General features: G+C 40.2%; 1 protein-coding gene across 4 annotated transcripts in view; it reads left to right on the plus strand.

The window, feature by feature from the left end:
- The first annotated feature begins 5,187 nt into the window (after nucleotides 1–5,187).
- slit1a (slit homolog 1a (Drosophila)) overlaps nucleotides 5,188–26,295 on the plus strand; it is an 88,238-nt gene continuing 67,130 nt past the window's right edge. For 2 of the 4 annotated variants that reach the window (XM_058384890.1, XM_058384892.1), the window contains exons 1-4: nucleotides 5,188–5,861; nucleotides 15,398–15,469; nucleotides 16,922–16,993; nucleotides 17,775–17,846. In XM_058384890.1, coding sequence (XP_058240873.1) covers nucleotides 5,686–5,861; nucleotides 15,398–15,469; nucleotides 16,922–16,993; nucleotides 17,775–17,846 — 392 coding nt within the window. In that variant the 5' untranslated portion in view covers nucleotides 5,188–5,685. The remainder of the gene's footprint in view (nucleotides 5,862–15,397; nucleotides 15,470–16,921; nucleotides 16,994–17,774; nucleotides 17,847–26,295) is intronic. The other 2 variants (XM_058384889.1, XM_058384891.1) reach the window with 1 other exon arrangement.

Raw genomic sequence — 26,295 nt, forward strand, 5'->3', positions numbered from 1 at the left:
CAAACGTATTAAAATCTTTGTCTTTATTTCATTTCTTCCACGATTATTAAAGTTCCAGCATTTACATATGTAAATATGGACATGGATGTAATGAACTTTCACAAAATGATTCACTCATCTCATCGAGTTCCTACGTTATTAAATGTAGTAAGCCTTACAATTTAACATTAGGAGCTTAAATAAATACAAAACTTTTCCAGAACCCCTAAAGGAAAACGTTATTCGTCTAATTTGCATTCAAATGATCTGTGCCGATTCAGAGCAAACACTTTATTAAATCACTGTGTTACAAGGGAATGTTAAGGCTTATGAACTCAGTTAATCATCTTTAGCAGGTTTTTTTTCCTGGTCCGTTTTTTGATGGATCTTGAACCCTAGACTTTGAACAGGAACGCCTCTTTATCATTCACACTTAAAAGGAAATTTATTATCTAACTGGGGGATGCTATAGGAGGAAACCAGAGAACTGTGAAGAACATGCAAATCTCTAGACAGCACCTTGAGTTCAGGATCAAAACCCACTGCATCAAACACTGATCAGGCATAACATTATGACCACCTGAGTAATATTTTGTTGGTCCGCCCTTTTGCTGCCAGAACAGCCCTGACACTGTATTCTGACACCTTTCTATCAGAGCCAGCATTAACTTCTTCGGCAATCTGAGCAACAGTAGCTCGTCTGTTGGATCGGATCACACGGGCCAGCCTTCACTCCCCACATCCATCAATGAGCCTTGGCCGCCCATGACCCTGTCACCGGTTCACCACTGTTCCTTCCTTGGACCACTTTTGATAGATACTGACCACTGCAGACCGGGAACACCCCACAAGAGCTGCAGTTTTGGAGATGTTCTGATCCAATGGTCTAGCCATCACAATTTTGGCCCTTTGTCAAACTCAGTCAAATCCTTACGCTTGTCCATTTTTCCTGCTTCTAACAGATCAACTTTGAGGACAAAATGTTCACTTGCTGCCTAACATATCCCCCCCCCCCACTAACAGGTGCCATGATGAGAAGATCATCAGTGTTATTCACTTCACCTGTCAGTGCTCATAATGTTATGCCTGATCGGTGTAAACTATAAATTCATAATTGATTGATTTATTATCATTTATTCCACAGTGTTGAATTCTGTAATCTTATTGGTCGGAAGCTGTTTTCAATTTTCTTGAACACCACCGCTTACAGTAATGCCAGTTTATATTAACCTGCACATTCAAATGTTACGGTTTATAAAGCAACAGGAAGATCTACTTAACGAACATTGATAAGGTGAAAACTTTCTGAGATATTTAGCACTTATGGAAGGAGTCTCCAGTGTCAGGGTGAAAGAGCAGGGTGATGAATATTTATGGTATAGCTATGGATAAAGCACATCATTAATAAGCTGAAAATCATAATCACTAGTATATATATACTGTGAAATGAGAGGAATACATTTAACCTCAGGCTTGACTTGACAGGTTGCCATGTCATGTTTTATTCCTTCCATGTACTCCAAGGTTTAAATTTAAATCCAAAGTTATGCTAATTAATTCCTGCTTGGGCTTAATACATTCATTTAAATTATATATATATATATATATATATATATATATATATATATATAAAATTATTTAATGCTGTCCACACACACACACACAAAGATATTCACTCAAATGAGCTTCAAGCTTTGAGGCACAGCCAAAATAGAGTTATGTCTAAAATGTACTGGAATAATCTCTGCATATAACATACGATCGTATAATTCATGCTTCTCACAGCGTTTGGAGGTCGTTATCGTTATTTATTTCCCGTTTTCCTTCCAGAGGTTTACTGGAAGTTCTTGGTTTCACCTTGAAATTGGCACGAATGGGGAAAGTTGAGAGACAGAAATGAGCCCTAATATGCATCATCAGTCTTGGGTCACGCATGATGTTATTTGCGTAGATGAACTGATAAAATTGAAACAAGACTGAAATCGCACTGAAACTTGTAAGGGTTTGAGAAGGCAGGAAAAAATGTAACCTTTTTAGTCATTTCTTTTCGAAACTCCCGGTCGATGTTATTCTAATATTCGCCACAAGGGGGAGCAGTGGATAGAAAGTAATACGCTGTTAGCTCGCTGATAAAATGTGAGCTGAGGATTCTCGTCACAGATGCACTTAGAATGAGTCCATGCAAAAATCTATCATTTAGAGAGTGTTTGTCTTTAATCTGACCCACTACAACAACTTTAAAATAAACCTTCTTTGCTTTTTATTAAACAATTTGCTCCATTTCTGGCCGCACGTTCGCCAAAATATCATTGAAACTTTATGATATCAAAAAAACAGTCCATCCCAGTGTTTCATTTAGCACATTTTTGCTATTTCACTCCTGGCATTGTAGCTTGACTTTGTACATGCCTGGCTCACAGACACCCAAGGAGTTCTGTTTTCTCTCAATGTGACTAAAGGTGGAATTTGCCGAATCTATGTTTAGAGTGCCGGAGTCGAGAGAACGGCGCTCGTTTTTCTCCGCCGCTTACCCTCCGTCTGCATGCACTTATCTCCTGGCTCTTGACAGCTCTTTAAACCTTCAGTTACTTATTCAATAAGTAATAAGGCATGTTGTTCCTGCTGAGCTGTTCCTCTCATTAATGCTGTTTTATATCCACTGACAGAATTACCGTGATGTGTTTGCATAAAGCTTATATGTGGTATTGCGGCTACGATATACTACTCCGAGCCGGACAGTTTGATTTGCTCCCATGTGATGGTCTCTGTAGGGACCGAGCGAAGGGAAACTGTAGCGTTAGACTATTTTAAACGTCCTACCCTGGAGTCTCGATTCAATTCATACGGTGATATGAAACAGTTCTCCGGGTTTTGGCGTAGAGATATTATGTAATATTCATCATATTCTCTGTAGTATGCGGCTGTAATCTTGCCAGCGATATGTCTAATTTAGTTTTAAGTGGGCTTTTATTTTTTAAGTAAAGAAATCGTTTGGATTGTCATCAAATTCGCACACATTTTCCACTTACCTCGAGTGCAGCCAAGACGTGTACGGTGTCCCACTTTTGCTCCCTTCCTTCAGCACTAAAGCTCCAATATTAATATAGGCAATATGTAATGGAAACTTGTGACCACTGATTTGCATCATGCAAAAAAAAAAAAAACTCCATATTTTTTTACCCTATTCATTCGATGAAAACCAGACAAAAACAAACAAACAAACACAGTAGCATGATTAGCTCCATAAGGCTTGCTGTGGTTAAACGCAGCGGTTTTGTACATCATCACGTTAGATCATTAGGGGCAGTTTTACTGGGTCGTTTTACTGTGCTCGCGTCTATGGAGGGAGTCGTCGTGTATTTTAACCAGAACAAAGACTTTCTTTTCTTTCCCTTTTCCGTTTACTTGCTTGTCATCCTGATGGGTCTCCTGAGCTTTATTTCCACATGAGAAATAATAAAGACAAACGTCGACGTGATAGAATTAGATAGATAGATAGATAGATAGATAGATAGATAGATAGATAGATAGATAGATAGATAGATAGATAGATAGATAGATAGATAGAGATAAGTAGGTAGGTAGGTAGGTAGGTAGGTAGGTAGGTAGGTAGATAGATAGATAGATAGATAGATAGATAGATACTTTATTCATCCCAAAGGGAAATTCAGAATTAGCATTGCTCACGTTTGTCTATTGAAATAAATAGATTGAAGTCGATTGATATGAATTATTTCTGAATAAACTAGATGTATTGCTTAGATTAAGTGTGCACTGGGGATGGTGGCTCACTTTGAACGGGTTTCTTCTGGGCTCTTGAGTTTCCTCCATCCCAAAAAACATTACATTAGCTCTGCTTTTTTTCTGAAAATCTGACCAGGATCCTGGAAAATTAGTTTGTTGTTACTTATGATATTTACCATAAAATCAATGATCATACCTGTCTGATCAGAACAAAGTAATATTTGTAATCAGACCCAAGCTATTGTTTTCTGCGCCTTCCCATTCAGCAGACCAGCACGATAGTCCGTCACCTGCCGCGTGCCCTGGACTTATGGTCCAAATCAGGAAGTGAAAGGAACTCCCTTAAGTCTTTTGATTAATGTGCGGTATACGTGATATTTGCTCCTTCTCGTCTTTCCCATCAGGCTCCACACCAGAGCTGTCACGGCTAAGCGCCTCTCTCTGGCAGGTCTGTTTAGGCTATCACACATTCTTTCTCCTCTCCTGATCTTTTTCTGCACAACGTGGTGGAGTATTGTGGAAATTCGGGGGATATTAAAGGATCATTAATGCTTGAATCAATTGTCTAGCAAAGTTTCAAAACAGCAATCCGTCACTGTCTGCTCATTTGCTTCCAACACCTAAGGTTACTATTGTGCAATGAGTGATAACTAATATAATACTAGCATTTGATTGCTTTTTTTCGTTTCTTCCCCCTTCTGTCTTTTTCTTTGAAGGTTCCCACGAAACACCCAGGGGGTAGAAGCATTATTTTGTATTACAGCAAAAGAAATCATAACCCACTATTACAAACGCTTTATTAGAGCTACTGGAGTTTATTAGCCTATTTGACTGATTTTAATGCAAAAAACAACAAGCAGGTCTATACATGCTCTACATGTTCTCTCAGAAGAGAGCTTGAATAAATAGGCAGAATATTATTGTACACATTTCAATAGTAATATAATTCAATACGTCTGTAGTACTGAGGTGCCTGTGGATTTGTTTTTTTCTTTCAGGACTGCTGAAAGTTTGAGACCCGCTGTTTCAAGTTGCTGTGTTGACTCTGCTAATCTACTAATCCTGTCTAAATAAAGCAAGCAAGCAAGCAAGCAACGTCTCTATATTTTAGCTGACACACACTCCGGTTACACACACTTCATACCTGGAAAAGCACACTGTCTTGCTTTGTATAACAGAACCAGCCCTCTCTCCTGTCTCGAGAGAGCGTACGCTTCGTAATGACCAACGTGCCCCGTACTTTATCCTTATCTTTCGTCAGGGGTCAGTGTGTTGGAACACGGGACGTTGTAAATCGTACACACGTGTGGATGCCCAGAGCTGCACTGGGATGCCTGAGAGATTGTAGGGGGTGAGGGTGGTATGTTTAGGATTGGGGGAAGGAACACTGGATGAAGGGGAGGGGATATGGGTGGAGCTTGGGAGCTGCTATTTGTAGATCTTTGTGATGGATGACTGCTGTGTGTGTATATGTGTGTGTGTGTGTGTAAGAGAGAGTGTGAGAGAGTGCTTTTTTTTTTCTCTTTGGTGTTCCTCTGTTCCCCTCTGTGTAGGCAGCCAGAGGAGTGCAGGAGTGGGAGGGAAGCAGACATAGACGCTGAGCACAGCGAGAGAGACGGAGACAGAGAAAGAGAGAGAGAGTTTTCTTTAGGAAGTCAAGCACGACAGAAGAGGACGAGCTTCTTTTTTTTTTTTCTTTTTCTTTTTTTTTTTGTCTTTCCACAAGAACAATCAAAACAGGACTAGTCTGACCTAAAGTAGCCATTTCTTCTGCCTGTGAGGACAAAAAAAAAAAAACAACAAACAATTTTTTTACCTTTTCTACCTTTTCTTTCATAGTCTTTCTCCCACACGTTGTGTGTGCTTTGCTTTCAGCATAAGGACTTCTGCAGCAGCTTAAGGAGCAGAAAAATCCCTTAAGGAAAGACAGTTAAAGGAGTTTTACGGAGCTGTGGATCAGTCATGCCCATGGGAGGCTGTAGGGCATGGAAGTGGGCACTGCTCCTGTGTGGTGCCCTGTTCGCCCACCGTGCCACCGCGTGCCCGGCTCTGTGCACCTGCAGCGGCACCACCGTGGACTGCCACAACCTGGGGCTGAAGAGCATTCCCAGGAACATCCCAAGGAACACGGAGCGTCTGTGAGTAGCCTCTCAAACACAGTTGGAGCGCAAGATGTTTAGTGAAGGAAAAATTAGTACGAATCCTCAGGGCAGGTGTAAAAGAGGTACAAAAGAACGCACGTAAATGCATCTGATTTTCAGAACCGACTTGTGTCAGCTTGTGTGTATGAATGCTCCTGGCGCTCTACATGAGTTCTGTCCTTACCGTACGCCGTCTTGAAAATAGTTTCACTTATCTCACGTGATATTTATATATTTATTTATTTAGTTCTGTTGTTTGAATTTTAGCTTGTATCTCATTCTGCATCCGTTTCCCTAATTCCTTTCTAAGATGCCAAACTTTGATGAAAGTAAATATTTGTACTACTGAATTTATTATTATTATTATATGGACAGTGTAACTTAATGTAAAAAAAACCTCTTCTCTGGACAGAATGGCTTTGAATCAGTGGTGAAATCAGTAAATCAGTAACATGGTGCTTAATTATGTGGCTAGTGAAGTGAGAGTCTCTCATCAGCAGCTGGTCTGCAGAAGAACGAAACTAACTGTGCGGCTCACTCTGCACATCAGCCGTCCTCTCGTCTCTCGTCTCTCGTCTCTCTCTCTCTCTCTCTCTCTCTTCTTTCTGCCTATGATCTTTTGTAACACTTTGAAATATTCATGCTGTAATTAATTTCCCAGGACTAGAAATGGAAAAAAATTGATTGTACCGGTTTCGGGTTTAGAATATCTCTGATAAATTATACATGCCAGGGAAATTGCGTGTGTGTCTCTGTGTGTGTGTGTGTGTGTCTAATCTTTTTGTTGTTGTTGTTGTTTGCTACAGATGGGACAAGTATCTGCGTTTCTTTTTCCATATCAGTTCTGGCTTATTATTATTTTACTATCAAATCATGAAATCATGGGAAAATAATATACTTCCAGATGATGGAACATTAAGAAATCTTTCCATCCAATGACCCCATTGTGTAGTGGTCATTTTTCAAGGTGATCGCTCAAGTCAAATAAACCACACACAAGTCCCTAGTGAATTTTTTTTTTTCTCCCCCTGACTCTTATGACAAATTGACGATACCCCACGTGCTTTCCTAATTGCTTCTGGTTTTTCCGTGCCTTTCATTTTTTATTTTAATTCGATTTTCTTTAAGTGGGCTTTTCCGGATAAATTTTTTATTTTTTTTTTATTTAATTTTAATTAAAAATATTATATTTTGTGGTGCTTTCATGAGAAATTTCACTTGTCCTGGAAGCAATAATGTTATATATATATATATATATATATATATATATATATATATATATATATATATATTATTGTTATCATTATAATAACTTTAAATAGATATTTAATGTATTGATGAGTAAATATGTAAGTGAAAATTTTTTATATTCATAAATGTCTTAAATACAGACCAAAAAAAGAAGTTTGTCTTCACTGCTTGTTTAAGTGCAATGTGAAATTGGGAAAAAATTGAAGAAATTTGAACGTTGGGGGTTTGGGGATTTCTCAGTCAGGACAGAGTGGCTCCGCTAGGCTCAATTGGTTTAGACATCCACTCAAAAAATGTCCTTGCAAGCAGAAGCTCGGTTATACATGCTGACAAGGTTCTGTGAATGTGTGTGTGTGTGTGTAGTGGTGTTGGGGGGGGGGGGGGGGGGTTGTAATTTGTGCATGGATGTAGAATCCCATCTGCACTCGTCAGAAAGCGTTTCGATTGTCCTGACCTTTCTGCTCGCGTTCCTTAACGACTGTAGCCACATGTGCCAAACTCGCACCCCCATACGAGACTTCCTCTTAACCAGCTCTTGCTAAATATACTAGACAATGAGCCCACTAACCACACACAATCACAATGCACTCCCAAAGCCGTGAGGTAAAAGATGAATGACTGCGCATTATAACTGCATAAAAAAAACGGATTACTGATCCAGCTTTCTTCTTTCTCTTTAATGTACCGCATCTTGTTTTTTTTTTTTTATACATGCTAATGCATCTATTTATGTATATTCGCAATGCCGCACTGCCAAGATCAAGCGTGGCTGATGGTGCTGAGACCATGCTGTCTGATTTGGGATTCTCTTTGTAGTGAGAAGTGTCCTTTCTTGCCTTTTTTGTCAGATTGTTTATCGATTCAACTGTCGAGGGCTTGAGGGCTGAGTACAGATACTGCATGAAGAAACAGTTTAAGCTGAGAGTCGAATCGTTGTTTAGAGAGCTTGGTTGTGAACTTCGGCTCTAGGAAAGGAAGAGGTACAAAGTAATACGGATTAATTGAATTGATCGAAGGCTGTTTGTAGCACCTTCTTCAAAAACATGAAGGCTTCTTATTAACCACGTGCGTTCTTGAGACTGCTTGCTGAAGAGATATCTTTTAAAAACAGGGTAGCATGGTGGAATATCAGGCAGGTTCTTCCTCCTCACAGCTCCACTGCTTCCATCCTGACCTCGGGTTACTGTCTGTGTAGAGTTTTTACATGTTCCTATTCCATTTAAGCATGTGCTTTCTCTCACATGTTTTTGGGATATTTTCCAGATCCACAACTTTTATTAGGATAAATCGGTTACTGAAGCTGAACAAATGAATAATTAAGCCTTTTATTTTCCCCTAATTTATTCTTGGCCTGTTCTGACCCGACAGGCAACTCTCCCGATCACATCCGCTCCGTCAGGAAAGACGAAGCCTGTCATATACTTTCTCCAAGGCATTATGAACCCAGCTGTCCGTATCTATTCTAACCACTGATCATGCAACCTCAGGGGCTCAGTAATACGCTCAAAGAAAAATACTATCCGCCCTGTTCCGCGTGCATGATTGGCTAGTGTCACTGTGATTGATAGGGGAGAACGCGACCGATTTGGCTCTCTTGGACCCCCGGCCATGCATGGCTGTGACATCATGATTCAAACTTGCGATCTTCAGATGCAAGAAACAAATGCTTTTCTTTTGCCAAACTCAGAAGTGTTGCTTTGACTAATGCTTTTCAGAGAACCTGTATAGTAGTATAGCCAATAAATGCGCTATATAAAACCAGTCTGTTAAGGTCTTTGTAAAGGCATGTAAAAGAAAAAGTTCTTCTTGAAAGCCAGAACTATTAAACAACATTGTGCAACATTTTGATCAGATGATGATACACATCAAATCAGTGGATAGATAAAAAACAAAAACAAAAACATATCCACACCAAGAGCCATGATGTTACTCAATTAGGACACAGACAACTCAAAATCCAGATAAAGAAGATAAAGATTTCCCCGGGCTCATGCCTTGCCAATAAATTCAACACATATTGTGACATCAGACAGGAGAATCCAGTCACATGTGACCCTGCTTATTTCTCACAGATGGTTTCGGTTAAGGAATGAGAATTATTCGAGGAATGCCAATGTTGATGAGTATGGTGCTAAATTAAAGGTTGTGTAGAGCAGACACATTTCCTGTCCTCACATTCCCATCATCCCATAAGCCACGGTCTTATACTAAATCTTAACGGCCGACAGCTTTCTGTTAAGGTGAGCATAATGGCGATTGGGGAGAAAGAGCTCGAAGATTAATTAGGACGTAATATCAGTGACAAGGCAGCTTTTAACCTAAAGCATGAGCAGGAAATGTTTTAGCTCACTTTCTTTATGGTTGTTTAATTTACACGAGCTGCAATCAGACAAGCCTTTTAATTAAGTCAGAGTGTCAGAGCACCATGACACGACTACCCAGCTACAAACCGTGTACCACTTACTTTCTTGAAGGAATAAGTAGAAGGTATTCAGCCTGTTACAAACTGTTGTGAGCAAAACATCCACAAAGCACAAACACAAACCCTGTATTTGCTCCGAGGGAATGAAAGCCTGTGTGTGTTCTCCATCTCAATGTGCTCAAGCGCTCCACGTCCCTGAAGCACAACTTGTTTCCAGGTTCTAGTTGAACAGTTTGGCATATTCAATTACAGACACAGATGTTTGATTTACTGGCAGTTGCTGACTTTTGTGCTGTTAAGTGCACCTTGTAAATGAGGTTTACTTTCAGACTCCTACACATGGGTACAGTCAACTCCAGAACTGTTGGCACCCTTCATTAAAATAAACACAAACTGGAAAAGAACAGCATTGAGTAATATTTCGAGGCTAAATATATAGACTTTCAAAACAATTACCAAGATTAATATTCGTGAGGTTAGCGGAAGGACGCCAGCACCGAAATGTTTCCTGAAATATCTAACAAGGTTGGAAGTTTTTTTTGTCCAGTTCTCTGAGCATAACATTTTTAGATCCTTTATATTCTTAGTACTGTGCATTTGGACTGACCTCAGGTTTTGAACTGGTATGCTGTGTTGCTGAAGCCGATTTTTCTGTTGACTCGGATGAATTTCTGAATCTATTATCTTGTTGGAGGATCTATCTACAGCCCAGACTTAACCTCCTGGTAAAAGCAACCAGACTTTGGGTTGAAAAGTCTGGGTTGTTGCTTAAGGGCTATTGACTGGTGTCCTGTACTGAATGTGTTCATTCCACATAGGCTCGGGATCCACTATGACCACAATAAAGCCATTATATCCACTGTAAAGCCATTAGCAAAAATTAGAAATGTATAACCATATACCTTACACAAAGGCACTGATTCTCATAGGGTTGGATCTGGAGCCTATCCTGGGGCACTAGGCATGAGGTTGGGCTATACACATAACAGAGCACCATGTACACATACATTTACTGTCCATCAACCATAGGGACATTTTGGTGTAACCAATCTACTAGCTAGAAAGGAAAGCATTTGTGAGAATGGTAGATCGCAGCCCCCCCCCACCATTTCTTTACCTCCATCATTTGCAGTGAATCCGTGACTCCTAAAATGTCAGGTTCATTTCACACGTGGCTGAGTTCGGTTCTGATGGCCTCACTATAAGCAGGGGGGGTCAGCCCAATGGTTTGCAACATGACTCTAGCAATTCTAATGTCTAGACTAATCGGGCAATAGTCTCAAGTCCCCCCTGGCTGTATGGGTACAGATTGAGTTTGCAATCCATTTACTCCTGAGGTAATTTAAACAAGGCATTTGCAGGTCAGTGTTGATATGACCGATTACCTCACGACACCTTTTTACCAGGTTCTCTTGCTCCAGGCACTTGTCAGGATCTTCACAATGGCCGGTGATAACAAATGGTAAAAGCAGTTAAATAATAAGATGGCTTATCAAGTTCTCAAACATGGTTTAATATTTAACTATTTTCTAGCTGAATATGTTTCATATTAATCATTAATCAATGACATCCAAAATTGATATTCTAATAGAAATTCTTTCATGTATTTTCAGTTTGGTTAATCATCTCGTACATTATCCAGAACACTGGGATTTAGCCCTTGCTTCATTTCTACCTATAGAGCACAATGCAGTGATTGATGCCCTTAGTCTCTCCAGCTCTCTCATCTCCTCATTTATATACTCTGCTCAAACGGATCAGGTTCCAAAGCTTCAACTTTCATGCTGACGCAGCCGTCAACACTCTCACGTGCATCAAGTCATAGATCGTTAAGTAACCAAGCACAACTTACAGCTGTCTTCGAGAGCTACGGTAAATTCTGGAGCTTTTACTCCAACAAAATTATTCTCGAATCGACAAATATTTCAGTAGAAATTGGTCAGAGTTACATTTTTCTTTAAAGCAGAGTGATGCATGGTCCAGCTTTGTATTATCTCTTTTGCTTCCTGGATTGGTTTTGTTTTGTATGAAGATGTGAAATAACTTCAATCTCATTTACACTGATAGCATTACATGGTAGTTCTGTTTAGTCAGCACTCTACCTGCAGCAGTAATGTATTGTATTATGGAAAGAGTTCCTGCCAAAAAAAAAAAAAAAAACCCATTCCAGCCAGCTTTTCAACTTATTTTATCTCTCCATTTTAAAAGCTAATGATGCACTGAGTATGACTAAATGAACAAAACCTGTCCTGTTAATGCAAAAGGTAAGAACTGATTAACTACACAAACACTATCTCCTGGTAGTTATTTTTGTCCTGGTCTGGTTTGTCTCTCTTTTGGAAGACATAGAGTTGTATGTGCAGACAGGCATTTACCGGTCTGCTATGTAGGTCAAAGCTTCTCAATGTCATTGAGCTTTAGTCCCTAGTCTGTTCTGGCTCACTGGGTCTTCTCTCCTCATTTCACTCTCTCCTTTTCTGTCCTCTACAGTATTATGTAAAATAAAATAAAAAAAGAAAAAGAAATCTGTACTTGGTGTGCAAAAAGATGCTACAGTCTTTCTTCTTTCACTGTAGAGTGTGATCAGTGCCTGGCCCAAGATCTCATAGCTGGCACCTCCATCTGTCATGGGAGCAGGGCATGCAAGAACATAAGCACAGAGTATTAACTTCTCAGTGCTAGCAAATAAATCAAAAGAGCAATATACGGTCACAGCATGTGCTGACATTTGGTTAGGTTCAAGAATAAGAACAAAAAAGATGTTCGGGGTAAATCAATGCTCCGTTAGCATCTAGTGTTCTGAAGCTCAAAGCGAGTAGCTGTGGGAAGCACAGAAGTGGAGCAGAACGTTGGAGCACTTTTTGCCAGAGATCTGTGAATTTTGAGTAACAACGCCAACCGTAACAGCATAAAGCAGTCTGCTAGAGTGTGATGTGATGGTCAGCAGCTTGTTGGCCCAGCAAGGTGCACTGTCTGCACAGTTGCGCTGACCCAAGATCTTCCTTGGTTTCCTCTGCTTCTGCCAATAAACGGCTTTGGAATCAAGCTCTTATTTCCTTTGGAGAATTCCCAAGCAAAATTTGTTTCCCCACCTTGTATCACATATATATGTGTTTTGGAGTGCTCTGTGTGTGTGTGAGAGAGAGAGAGAGAGAGAGAGAGAGAGAGAGAGAGAGAGAGAGAGAAATTTACTGAGTATATGCATCGCATATGCATTTCCTACTCTCTGCCACAGAATCTATTTCATGTTATACAGCTCTCCTTGTCGCAGCGGGATTTTTTAACAGATGGCAGAAATAAACATACTGCCTTTTTTCATTGGACTTCTTCATAGCCTTTTGAATTATTGAGAAATCAGGCCTCTCGGGAGACATGAAACATCTAGGTCCCCAGCTCTCTGTTGAGCTGTGATGAGATGACAGGAAATGGGCAATGGCACTCGTTTGGCTCCTGCACCCGCTACAGTGGGAGTTCCCCGTGAAGTAGGGGGAAATGGCAGAATTTTTGTATAAGTGTCTGGTAGACCTAATGAATAAGATCCTATTTGGATGCTTTTTCAGTGACCCAGCAATGGCAATAAACTGTCTCAGCGGTAGGAAGTTCATTTTCTCACTATGGCAGCGTGCTCACAGACTTTGACTCCTTAAACCTTCAGGACTCGACTTAAATTCCTTTGGTAGCTATTGACGTTTCACTGCAGTTACTAAATACCTCATTCATAGTAGGGACCAAGTCATGGTAGTGGTTAACACTAGGCATGTAAACAAAATAAGAACACGTTATTTGGACAGATGAGAAGAAGAGGTGTTCTTTGGTTTTGGTGTAAATGGGAAGCTTGTCAGAGTCGCTCACAGGGCATCTGGTTGGGACTGGAGGTATGCATCAGGGACTGGAACAATGCAGTATACTTAGTAATTGCCTGGTTAGGATTACAGTGCTTTAAACGAGGCTACCAGTTTGTTTATATTTTGTTAAATAGAACCACATAATTAGACTGAAATACTGTAGGCAGGTAAAAACAAAATTAATAAGTGTGCAAGTAGGATTAAAAAATAAACAGTCCTGTTGACAGTGCTAGCATTTCTGCCTCTGTGTTTTTTTCCAATCTGCCAAGTTTAGATCCAAATACAGACAGGGATATTTAAAGCACTCAACAGATATAGATAGTAGCATTGCACAGTTAGAACATATTACCCTTTCCACTTCCCTAACCGAGCCATTAGCTCCTTAAAATTGTTTTAAAGACATGCCCTATTTTGAGTTTTGAGAGACCACTTAGTTGAATGGAAAAAAAACCCAGCTGTTTTGCAGATTCTATAACACAAGGACTACCAGAAATCTTCACAAATCTACATAGTCTACTTCCAGCTGAATAAAGCCTCTCTTTTGGGATTTAAATGAGGATGTTTCTGTGTGTAAGTTTGCACCAGTTAAAGTCTTTTGTCACTTTGCTAGTCGGCAAGTAACATGCAATTTGCAGGCAGATGGTGAATGCAGTTAGCATGATTAAGGGTGATTGGTTGTGTTTTGCTAAGTCTCCATTCTCTTGCACAAGGCCTCCAGTCCCCTTGGGTTCCGGTACAGGGGGCCACCCAGTAGATTTATACTTGAGAAGCCATGAGAAAAGCTGGATTAAGTGCCCAGCAATAAACAGCACATGTGTATATCAGGCTGCAGCTAATGAATCCCACTCCATTATTTATTTCCCTCTATCCATGCACCTGTGTACACAGACCATCTGTCTGCAATGACCTCTCGCTCTCTGCTTCTCTCTTTCTAGCTATGTCCCAAGAGTGGTCATTATAATGGACCAAGAGAAGTCAATTTTGGGTCCACGAATAAAGATGACTTTTTGTGTCTGCATACAAGTGTGTTTTGCCCATTTTATAGGGTGGTGCCCTGACTGCTACAGGATTAACTCAAACCTCCCCAGATCTCATCTATGGCATAATAACAGAGCAATGTGTGTTTATACCTGGTACACAGTGCAGGGGCTCAGAGCCAAATCCCACAGCTGCTTCAGCGTTTAGGAGTGTCGACAGTTGAAAGGTCGCGCTTCATTGATGTGCTATAGAGGGGCAAATTTTCATTTCTTTTGTCATGAATTGGGACAGAATTACCGCTTCAGTCAAACAGAATTCCCTGTAGAGGAAGCACAAGAACCAAAAAAAAAAAAAAAACCTATAAACATAATATATTTTAGCATAGCATTGGTATTAACAGATGCAGTGTTTAGTCAGAACACAGTTTATAGTCTTAAAGAATATAATAATCATCTGCTGTTCAAAATTTTTTTTTTTCATTTTGGTTATCTTATAAGAGTCAGTTTATCGGTCAATATTCACGTTGGAGTCTCTGACCAGTCTCATGACAGGCTAGTCAGCCATAAAAGATAACAGATACTCTTCTACAAAGTGCTTCGATAGATGAGTGATCTCTATATCTGATATCGATTTATAAAGCTTTACTGTCTTAATGCCTTCGACACAACTTGCTTTTTGCTGAACAAAATGAAACTTCTTTCAAACGTATGAAAAGCCCAGACTGCAAAAATTGAATTTTTTTTTTTTTGTTGATGTAAAATGTCTATGAAATATTACACACTATTCAATAAGATTTCCTTATTATGGATTTGGAATAGTTACATTACTGTAACTATTGTAATGCTACGTAGGCTTGTGACACTGTAAAAATGCTTAATAGGCTTGAGAAATGTTTGTTTTTCGTGTAACGCAATCTCGGTCACAAGTGGCATATCTCAGTTTACTGATTCCATCATGTACTTCAACTTCAATGGAAACATCCCAGTGGAGGAAGAATTCATTAATATTTTATTCTTTTTTTTTTTTTTTCTTTGCAGGGAACTGAATGGAAATAACTTCACCCGCATCAACAAGAATGATTTTAGTGGACTCAAATACCTCCGTGTTCTGTAAGTCTCTCCTTAATAACATATACATGGCTTTTTACTGAGGTGACAGTAAATATAATATGATATAAAATAATGACATAATATAATAGAATATAAAGACCGAATTTGAATTTATTTTGCTTTAACCATCACCAAACACCAACGTATTTATATATGTAAAAGTCTATACCCCAGCATACCCATCGTATTGTTAGATACAAGATGGAAACAACTTTCTACAAGTATATCACTGTTAACATCCCCAACCACCCACACACCCACACACCAGTTTCCCCCAAGGAGCTTGAAGGTCTCCCAATGGCCCCTGTATTTCCATGCGGGTTGTTAACATGATTAACTTGGAGGCAGGAGCATGGGGGGTACTCTCACATTTCTGACCCCTGGGACTTGGCTGCCTCACTGTGAAAATGGGGGTGTGAACCTTTGCCCTTGGTGAAGACGGCGCTTACAGGAAAAACGGTTTATGCTTACAGTCACGAGCCTCGCACGCACACTGAGAAAACAAAGAACGCTCGTCTACGTCTGAAAAACCATGAGAAGATATCCGTTCTTTCTGATTTATGAGGTTATGTTTGTTAAGTAATTCTGTCTTTGGGTTAGATAATAAGATTTAAAAATATGTACATTCACAATTACCCAAAGACCGTATTTCTTCTTGCTCTAATTTGTGGGGAAAAAAAACAAAAACATTCTCATTTAATCAACATTCAAAGACCCACCACCTTTGGAGAAAATGATGATCGTCTGTTTATTTATTTACTCTATTATTTATTAAGAGGCTGTGATCTGTGACTTGCAATTATCTTTCAACCTAGGGGAAATAAAAATCAAATCTCGTTGCATGTTCTCAGGGGGAACTGGCTGTTCTGCGAAAGCTCATTTTTTTTAATGAACAACTCTTTTGTTTCCTCAAAGCCAGGCTGCCTCTCTCCCAAGGTGTTAGATTGCACCGCTTCCAAAAGAATCAATGTTTTTTAAATAAATGTTTTACATGCAAGTGTTTTTGCAGTCCCTGTGGTGAGTCTGTTTATGCGCAGTGTTGAGGGTTCATGTGAAGTCTGTGGTTCTGAGGGCTTACCCGACCTGTTTTGAATAAGTAGCTTCAGTTTAAAGCACCTAGCCACAGAGCTGACGGTGGCCTACACATCCCAGGGCTGTACGCCTGCATGGTTCACACCCCACCGCCATCCCAGACCACACCAGCCAATGTCTACTGGCCAAACACTGCCACCACAGTCTCCCAGCCCTCCCATGCACCTTTCCCTGCCCACTATCCTGGCTAGACTCCCTCAAATTCTCTTTTATTTGCCAACATTCCACCACCTTCTAATTTCCTTCCACAAACAGGTCTATCACCCCCTCAACTTACCTGAAGAGCACTCTGTCCCAATCCACCCAAGCTATGCCAAACATCTCCACATCTCCATCACCAACTGTGATTTCTCTCCACAGGCAGCTGATGGAAAACCAAATTGGAGCCATCGAGCGGGGGGCCTTTGATGACATGAAAGAACTGGAGAGACTGTAAGTGTGTTGAGATGGCAGTCTCTTCTACTAGCCAGCTAAGAACCTAACCAATATTAAGATTAAAGCAGGGAACAGCTTCAAGCTCGGTGTTGTGAGGAGGAAAAAGAAAAAAAAAAAGAAGCTAAACAAAACCGAACAAGTGATCTGAGGTTCCTGGCTAGATTTACTAGCCAACCAGGAACCCGACCAAGAATGTGTGGAAAAAAGGCTTAGGCTTACATGATACTAAACAGATTTGCCAGTCTCGCTTGTTTGAGAAGCTACAAAAAGCCCCCCATCAGTAAGAGGGGAATGGCGGCTTCAGCATGAAGCCACTGTCAAAACGAAGGAACCACATCACAGCTGCACTGCTGTTCTGTGCAGATCATGTGGTAAACTATTGAAACTAGGACTGCAGCTGTACAGCTGTTCACTTTAATGTGCAACATGTGAAATAAAAAAAAAAAAAATCATCTGATCTTTATAATAGTCCCCCCAAAAATGATTAGCTTCTAGTCCCATATGTTTAGCCTTCAACTGGAAGCACTTAAAACCTGCGGTCTCATTTGGTAATTAGTCACAATCTGTCTCGTACGATTTTGCTAATTATGCTAGTCAACTGTTTGTTTGTTTTTCGCAGTTTCAAAAGATATTTTAGTACCTTGACCATGTTCTTTGCTTCATTTTAGCCAGCTGCCTTTTCTATCAGATAATTTCCACTTCATTTGTATTCCTGTTTACTGTGATGACTTCAACGTAGCTTTTTTTTTTTTCTTCTTCCCCTTTTTGCCTCTGTTAGACGTCTAAATAGGAACCAACTCTACCAGCTGCCAGAGCTACTGTTCCAGAAGAATGCTGCTTTGTCACGACTGTGAGTCTCCTGACATTTTCATATCTATTGTCTATGATGTGCTTCAGTCTAGCTAAGGTTTGATGTGTGCCTTTTAAACGTATTTACGCGATGGCTTGAAATCCTTTAGCATTTGAAAACCCTATTGAAAAGTGATTTAAGGTGAAGGTGAAGGTCAGGCTTTCTAGCGATGTATAGATATCAGAGGGATGTTTTTATGCAGATATGATTAGGTCAGATCCTGTGCATGTATGCGTGCCTGTGAGTCCAGTATTACGGAAATGCAGAATTGCTCGAGAAGGTCGAAAAGGTTGAGGGCATTTCATTCTTCATTCTTATGAATGTTGTCATTGATGGGAAATATTTGGGGTTTGCAGGAGGAAGCCAAAAGTTGCCCTGAGAATAAACTTTTGCTTCTGGTAGGTTGGACAGGCTGTTTCTCTGTTCTTTCGAGAGGAAAACTAGCAATCAAAAATGCCCCCCCATCCCACCCCCTACATCCGTCTCAGGGTAGCAAACCACATTTTATTTTTTTTTTTTCTTCAAATTCCTATTTAAGTCTGAAAGCCTCCACTGTTTCTGCACATAATTGGTATGAACTGTCCTTTCTGCTGTTCATTTGAGTTCATGTTACCTGTAGCCAGTGGTGGGAATGTTCTCTTATTGAGACAAGGTAAAACCATTTCCTTTTCCAGCCCTCTGTTCCCCCAAAGACATACATAAACAATTGGACTCTCTAAGGCCAAGTCCTTTAAATACTCTGTTCACATCATTCCACTTTTATGTTTTCAGGCAGGAATTAAACTTCAGCCTCTGGCAACAGAAACAGCTGTTTGAACAATTTACCAGACATCACCCTTGATTTATTGACTTCTTCGTCGTGGAAAACTACTTCATAAGCAAATTACACTGAATCACTTATTGCCTCATCCTTTTTTTTTTCTTTTCTTTTCTTTTTTTTTCTTTAACAGCAAAGCTTTTTAATTTTGGCAGAGCTATTATGAACTTAATGAGTACAAATTTAATTGTTTTGAGTGAAGCCATGGCATGAATTGATCATCAAGGATCAAATGTACCCTTAGTGCCCCTAAACCTCAAAGTCATCTGTAACATGGTCTGCTCTCCAACAAAGGGTAGTATGAATAAATTACAGAACTGTCTTACTTGAGGAAATTAAATACCGGTAAAATGTTTCTTGTCCCCAAGGAACACTTGCTCTTGCACTTGCTTGGAGCACTCACTGGGGCTTGTTAAGATGCTTATTTTTTTCAATGCCATTAACAAGTGGATTTAATGTAAAAGCCTGTTAGCCTTAGGTGGAATGCTAGCCCAGATGTTTTCTTGTAGCATTAATTGGCCCCATTCGCTCTCTTGTGTGTGTGTGTGTGCTCATTTTTATACTGGCACAAATAGTGGCTCCAAGTCATTGGTGCTAGCCAGAGAGTGTAAGGTCAGCCTCAGTCAAATTGCTCTATACAAAAAAAAAGGGCATATATATTATATGCATAATGTCTTTTCTGGAAAAATCTGTGCTAATCTTTGTTTTGGAGGACACTAATCCTTGTGAAGTAATGCATAAGTGAATTTAGAAAAAACAAATCGATTCACTTCACCGTGCTCCAGTCTACTATGGCAGGTCTGAACTGGTTTTATTACGCTGTCTGTGAGAAAGAAGGCTGTTCAAGTTGATTAGGTGTTGTAATTGCTTTTGAAATATGAATTAGGGAGCTACTTCAACCTAATAAGCAAGATGGGTTGATCTGTTGTTGACCAACGTAACACAGCACAGATCCAGGTAGGATGATGGATTTGTGTTGCTGGAGTGTGCTTAGCAAGACCCTGGGAACATGACGGGAATGAGGACTGACTTGGGAGAACAATAACAAGAAAGAATGGGTGGCATCCATTATGGTTAACAACCTGTTGCTGCCCCCTTCTCCTCTCACTCACTACCCCCCATGCTAGGAAAGAAAAGCTCTAGTCCCTGTAATTTACCTGTACTGTGCCTGTAATTAGTGCATTCATACTGTGAGTACAGCAAAACCAAGGGCTTGAGAGAGTTTAGGGAGGAGGGGTCATAGCAAGCTTGATGGGTGCCTTCTGGCAACGGCATCTGGTTTAGAGAAAGCTGGTGTGTGTGGGTGTATGTGTGAAGGTAGCAAGCAGGGTCGGCAGGTTTTATGACCTTCACTGATGCTGGGAAGCTTGAAATGACTGTGGCTTTGCACGAAGCATCACTTTTTTAGTTGCTGATAGGAACCTAGTCACCTGTTGCTTTCCATGCATTTTGATCTTTGGATAAAATTTTGCCAAAGAATTCTAAACCTTCTTTCAGTTTTCTACATAAATGTGGCTACTAAAAAATTCCATTTTGTAATAACTGAGTGGCCCAAAATCACAGCATTCTCTCTGTAACTTGTTTTCACGTTAATGGAAATTTGAAACACTTGGCAGAATTTGCCTTGCAAAAGAGCAATTATCTTAGACCGTGTCATGAATCGAAAATTCATAAGGGTCGTTTCTGGTTCATCTCATAAAAGTGAAGTTAAAAATATGTTGTATATTTGAGTGAGCTATCTTATCTTGGAAAGAGATCCACAGTAATCAGCCATGAGGTCATCTAACTGGCCATTAGCTTTCAGCAACCGATCAGCTCCCTGTCCCTTGCCCTTCTCCAATGTTCAGAGTGGATTTTACGAGTTGTCGGTGCTTTTATGGGCTGTGCTGGTGTGTATAAGAAACAGAAACACCATAAAACCATCTGAAGTAAGCGGAAACCGAATGGGTAATTTAGAAACCACTCTGTCGTCTGAAGTAGTTAAATAACTGAAAAGTGGAACGGTTCTATATACTAGCAGTTCTGTAGTTCTCTCTCATCGATAATTCAGAGGATGGATAGGGCGTTAAATATTCACGATTAATGCCTTGAACATCAAGCCTTTCAATCAGCGGGTATCAGGAACTGTGCTTCATTGCCTGTTCCCACAAGGCTTCCATATGCTGGATCAGTCTAGAGGCCAGGGAGCTCTGGAATATCTTTAACGAATAGCTCACTCTCTGCTTCTGCTCACCAGAAGTGTTTTATTTAACACATGTATTTTCTAAATTTGGCTAGATTTTATGAATTGATAGGACGTGCGTGAATTAAATCGGACTGCAAACAAGTAGCAGAAATTTTGCAAGATGACTAAGCAGTGCAGTATCCCGGATAGAAAAGATCGGATGCAGCACTGTTTAATGGTGCTAAGCCCCTCAGCTCCTACCTAAACCATCCAGCCTTTGGTGCTGGCTGGAATTATGAGGCAGCAGCCAGCAATAACATCTTTTATAGTGACTGACTTGTTCTCAGTCGATGAATATAAACTTCTAGCATCCTGCATTTTCACAAGCTGTTTGCTGTTCCTCTGCTTTTAACGAATGTGAGCTTAGACCTTGCAGGTCCTCTGTAAAAAAAAAAAAAAAAAAATTACTGGAAGTCTAAGAAACTCTTGCTTGCAGAAACAATATCACAGGTGATGCACCCTTTTGTGTACATGGTGAGTAACGTGGTGGTTGTTGTTCAAACCGGAGAGGAGTGATGCTCGAAGGAGTACGAGCAGACGACTGAAAAAGCAATATGTCTAAGCGATTTGTGTAAACAAGGCATGGAGGAAAGCCACTTCTCCCACTCCCTGTTTTGTCTCGTTCGTCGTGTGTAAACAAGCAAACAGTAAGGGGCAAATGAAGCCCACACACACACACACACACACACACATACTGCCAGCGTCAAGCAGACTAGTGTTAGCCTACACTAATATGTGCTACTGAGTTCTGTCAACACCTCCTTCTAAGCCTTCACTCCCAGGCGACTGGAGTACACAAGCCTAAACACCAAAAAAAGAGAGAGCGGGAGATGAGTAAAGACTTGTAGAGTGAAAGAGCAACAGACCAAGAAAATGTTTGTGATTTAACTTGGCTATTTGAAGGCTTCTTGGTTAAATGAATCTGAATTCTTTCTCACATCTACCCTCTGGCTGAGAAGCTTTTTTTTCTTGTCTCCAAGCTCCTCTTAGTTAGTTGTTAATCTTTTCTTGAGGTTGTTCATTTGTTTCGCCCTCCTGAAGCCTCGTGTGTTTTATGAGTCCTTCTGCAGGACGGGAGAGTTCTAATGTCCCACTTCTGAAACAAATCAAGCCCTAACTGGTTGGCCATGTTCTCAATCTATTCCCTAGGTCTACCACCTAGCTCCCTAGGTCTAGATCTAGGTTTACAGAAATGTTTGGTAGTCTTCATCAAAAAATATCCTCATGCTAGAACAAACAGGTCAGGGTCTTAACATCACCAGTAACTGAACTGTTCACCACTTTGGTGCAAACACAAAGAACATTTATGCTTTATATATTCTTATGTATTATATATCAAGAGATGGGTCAAGGGGATGTGCTGAAGAGGTCGGCTTGATACATATCCCTGCTTTCCTCTGCCTAATTGAGCTTTACGGTTAAAGGTTGTCAGTCCAAGATGATGAAGATCTTACTCTTCATTGGATCTAAATGAGGTATTAAAAATTTAAAGCCCACCCCAGACACCAATTCAAGGACTATATGGAAGGCGATCGCTGGGCACAGGTGTATTCTATAGCAGCTGAGAAGGCTTTTGCAATCCAGTGGGAATAACAGGAGTCTTGTTCTGCTTCCAATCAGCCCCATACTGAGGTGCCTGTTACTTAATTGTTGGTTTACATCTTACTGGCAAACAAACATAAGCATCAATGATGGAGAAAAGAAAAGAAGGAAAGAAGAAAAGAAGGAGCCTTTTGTGCTGATACAGTACAGTTTCTATTTGATTGTGTTTTGAGGAAACCACTGTTATGGGAGATATGCAAATAGGATTAAAAGTTATTTCCTCATACCAGTACATTCACTATGTCTGACAGCTTTTGCATGACATGCAGCATAACATAAAACGACATCCTGCTTGTTTTAGTATTCGGGCTTGATGAATATCCACCAAACTTTCCCCATGTTTACTGAATATTTGATCTAGCTATAACAGCAGGATTAAATAGAATAGAAACTCTTGGGAAAAGAAGTGTACTAAAAAAAAAAAAAAAAAGGTCCCATTTTTAGAACAAACTTTTTCATCTCTGTGTAATAAATCACGCTGGCAGACATCCTCGAGAAAGCTTCTAATGTTCCATGATCATTCCGAATGTTTTGGCATGTTTATTTATAGCCAGGATTCCACTGGTCTTGCTGGTTTTGAAATGAACATTTTCAGTCCACTTGCTGATTAATGTCAGGGCATTCAATTTGTGTACCTACTAATTGCAAACCATCCAGCTTGGCAGTCTTGATGATCAGTTCAAAATGTCAAAGCTGACAGTGTATCTGTCAATTTGCAGGGATGAGGTGTGGGGCTCTGATCTCATTTTCCTCCCAGTAGGAGAGGGAGAGAGAATACACAGGCAGGCTTCAACAAGCTGCTACATAGGCTGGGAAGTCCTGACCCTCCCTATGTCCTTTGTTAAGGAAAAAAAAAAAAAACACTAGCAGGAGGAGGAATAGATTTCCTTTGGCCTCTTACTGTTTACCCAGACAACATGGGGAGGAACCTCCATTCAGAACATACAGTATTCTTGTACTTTTGTGCCTTGGTCCTTTATGGTATAGTCAGCTAATCCTATCATAGAGACTCCCCTACGGGTCAGAGTATGGAGACAGGAAGCAGTAACCATGGGCAGACTCATCCATCTATATACAGTCTGGGTGAGGTTACAGAGTACATTTTTCTCATTCATGCTTGTTTGACACTGTAAATCCCCTGAATCTGACAAAATAGAAACCAGTTCTCATATTGGTTTTGTTTGCCCCTTGGTTGGTTTACTACAAAAATTCCAAATCAGAGGGATTTTGAACAGTATGGTCATTCATTTAACATCCTGTATGAATTCCTTTTGATAACAATACAGAAAGCAGACTTGTGTTTTTGATTCTGAGTGTGGATTTCATGCTTCTTAACTGTCCTAAAGAGGTTGGATAAGCAAATAGATAGAATAGAGTTGGATCAGAAAAGCGGGGGGTGGCCCCTGCTTAGATTTATACTTCAAATGGTGTGGTCATTGAGTGGAAATGCTTGGAATGGCATCATTTGCGAGTTAGAAATCTGCCCATCTCCACGTTTGTCTTTTATTACAGCCAGCTAGCAGGCTAACTGATGAATGGTGTGTATTTAGACTTAACAAGCTAATATGTATGCATGTTGACTGATCTGAAGGAAAATAGCTGTATATACACAGCACAAATTATTTACAGGTAAAAAAGTGTTTATTGACGATGCTCTGTGCAATCATATTGATGTGACATCGCTTGCTAAACTTAAAGGAACCATCCTAAGGTCCAAAGTAGGACTTTTGAACTGATTTTATGGAGGCCAAGAATGATGAATTAGGACCCTTATTCAAATGAAGCATAAGATTTGTCAATAGGAAAACTCATAAACTTTGATTATTGATAGGCGGTAAAGAAATCAGTAGCTTTTAATTGGCCCTAAATGGGGTATGGAAGTATGTGGGGTAATGAATTAGTTTATTTTTCATATCTCAGATGATCTTGGATTTTCCTCCTGCAGTCTTTTGTTTCTGAGGACCATTTATGTGTAAGGCTGTCACTTGGCTTCTTTTTCTATTTTGAAGAATGAGAGAGAAAGAAAAGGGGGTAGAGCACAGGAAAAAGAAGGAGACACTCTTAAGCCTGCACTTTCAGAGAGGAGAAAGTTAAATGGTTTGGCAAGGATGTGGCTATGTGTGAGACTTCCACAGAAAGGAGTTGTCATTCACTTCCCCTGCCGTTTGCTGAATGTGTCAATAAACCGTAAAGCCGACGTCTAAACAAACATGGCTCAGGCTGTTCATCTGAGCCGGGCTAAGCATCTATGTAGAGGCACATTAGTGGGTAGCTGCTGAAAGCCTCACTGACGATCAGATATGAAACACTCACAGAAAATGCTAGAATGTCTTCCTCATCCAGGCTTTCCCATCTAAGGCAGGGTGCTTGGTCCCACCAATCTACTCCTGGCTTTTCTCAATATCTAGCTGGTTTTTAAGTATGTGGACAGTTAATATATTCATCCTTAAAATAAAATCTTTCCACACAAAAATGCTATTAGACATCTTTAATCAGCTATGGTCACTTCCTTGGGGTCTACTAGTTTTCTCACTTATAAACCCAGGTGTCTGGAATATTTTGCTTGGCTTCTAATTTCCCAAAATGGCATGGATGCTTTTGTTTTCGTGATGTTTATGTTTATATGAATGATATGCTTTTCCCCCATTTAATTTAATGTCTGGATTAGTATACTAGTATAACGTATATGAAATTATTCATACACCTTGGGCTTTCCAAAACTGTAATCACATCATCTGATATGTGTAGTTTCAGTTGCCATAGAAACGACAGGAAATATGATTTACTTTGTCAAATCATATAGGTACTTAGATCTGTCTCTTCTCCCACTCTGCGTGGTAATCTCTTTCCGAAGCATTTATGCATTTTATAAATAAGTCAGTTATAGTTTTTCATCATGCATGATTCATTTCAATTATCAGCTACAGTGTATTTGACATGTTAATGCTCTGGGACCAATCAGGAGAAACCACAAAAGCTCCGAAGTGTTTGTCTCAGACTGATGTTGGCTTGTGGATTTCTCCCCAAGCAACTCTATCTCTATCTGTGAAATAAAATGCACACACAGATTGGTGCATTGGTGTCGATAGGGTCTTGTGGCGTGGGGAGGCCCTCTTTGCTTTAGTTTGTATCTAAAGCCAAACTCAATCAGAACATGTTGATGTTCTCATTTGTACAATAGGACTTGTTGAAAGGCCTTTAACTAAACAAATTGAATCAAGCTGCTTACTGAGAGACAGCAACAAGAAATAATCCCCTCACTCTCAAGGAATATTTAAAAAAAAAAACCAGAGAAATATCAAACTAGTGATTTAGGGTCGTTCATAAATCTTAATTCAAAATCTTTGTGACTGCCTTTGGATATAAACATGCAGATGATATCACTTTTGTGTGTGTCAGAAAATTAGCCTGGTCTTGTTCTTTCTGTCTCCCTCGTCTACTTACTCTCTTAGTGCCCCTTGCCACCTCTTCTCTCAACAGAGTGAAAAGACTGCCCTTTTGCATAAGCAGTGTGCTTTCCCAGGGACTCATTGTTCTTGGTTGCTAGGCAACGGCGCAGCCCCGCTTACGTCGCCAAAGAAATGGGGGGGCCCTGGGTATTTGGTTTTGGGTCAGGCGTGATAAAGATGATACGATGGTTTGAGGCGTGTCCAGAACCTCCTTGCTCGTTTATGAGGGTATTTGGCATCCACTCATCTCTTGTAGGAACCCCACGGCGAGGCCTGGCAAAGGTCCGTCAATCTTGGCCGAGTCAGACCACCGCAGGCGACGCAGAAATATGTGACAGAGCCCTTTGCCTGGTACAA

The sequence above is a fragment of the Hemibagrus wyckioides genome, linkage group LG29 (assembly GCF_019097595.1).
Source record: "Hemibagrus wyckioides isolate EC202008001 linkage group LG29, SWU_Hwy_1.0, whole genome shotgun sequence".
NCBI lineage: Eukaryota > Metazoa > Chordata > Actinopteri > Siluriformes > Bagridae > Hemibagrus > Hemibagrus wyckioides.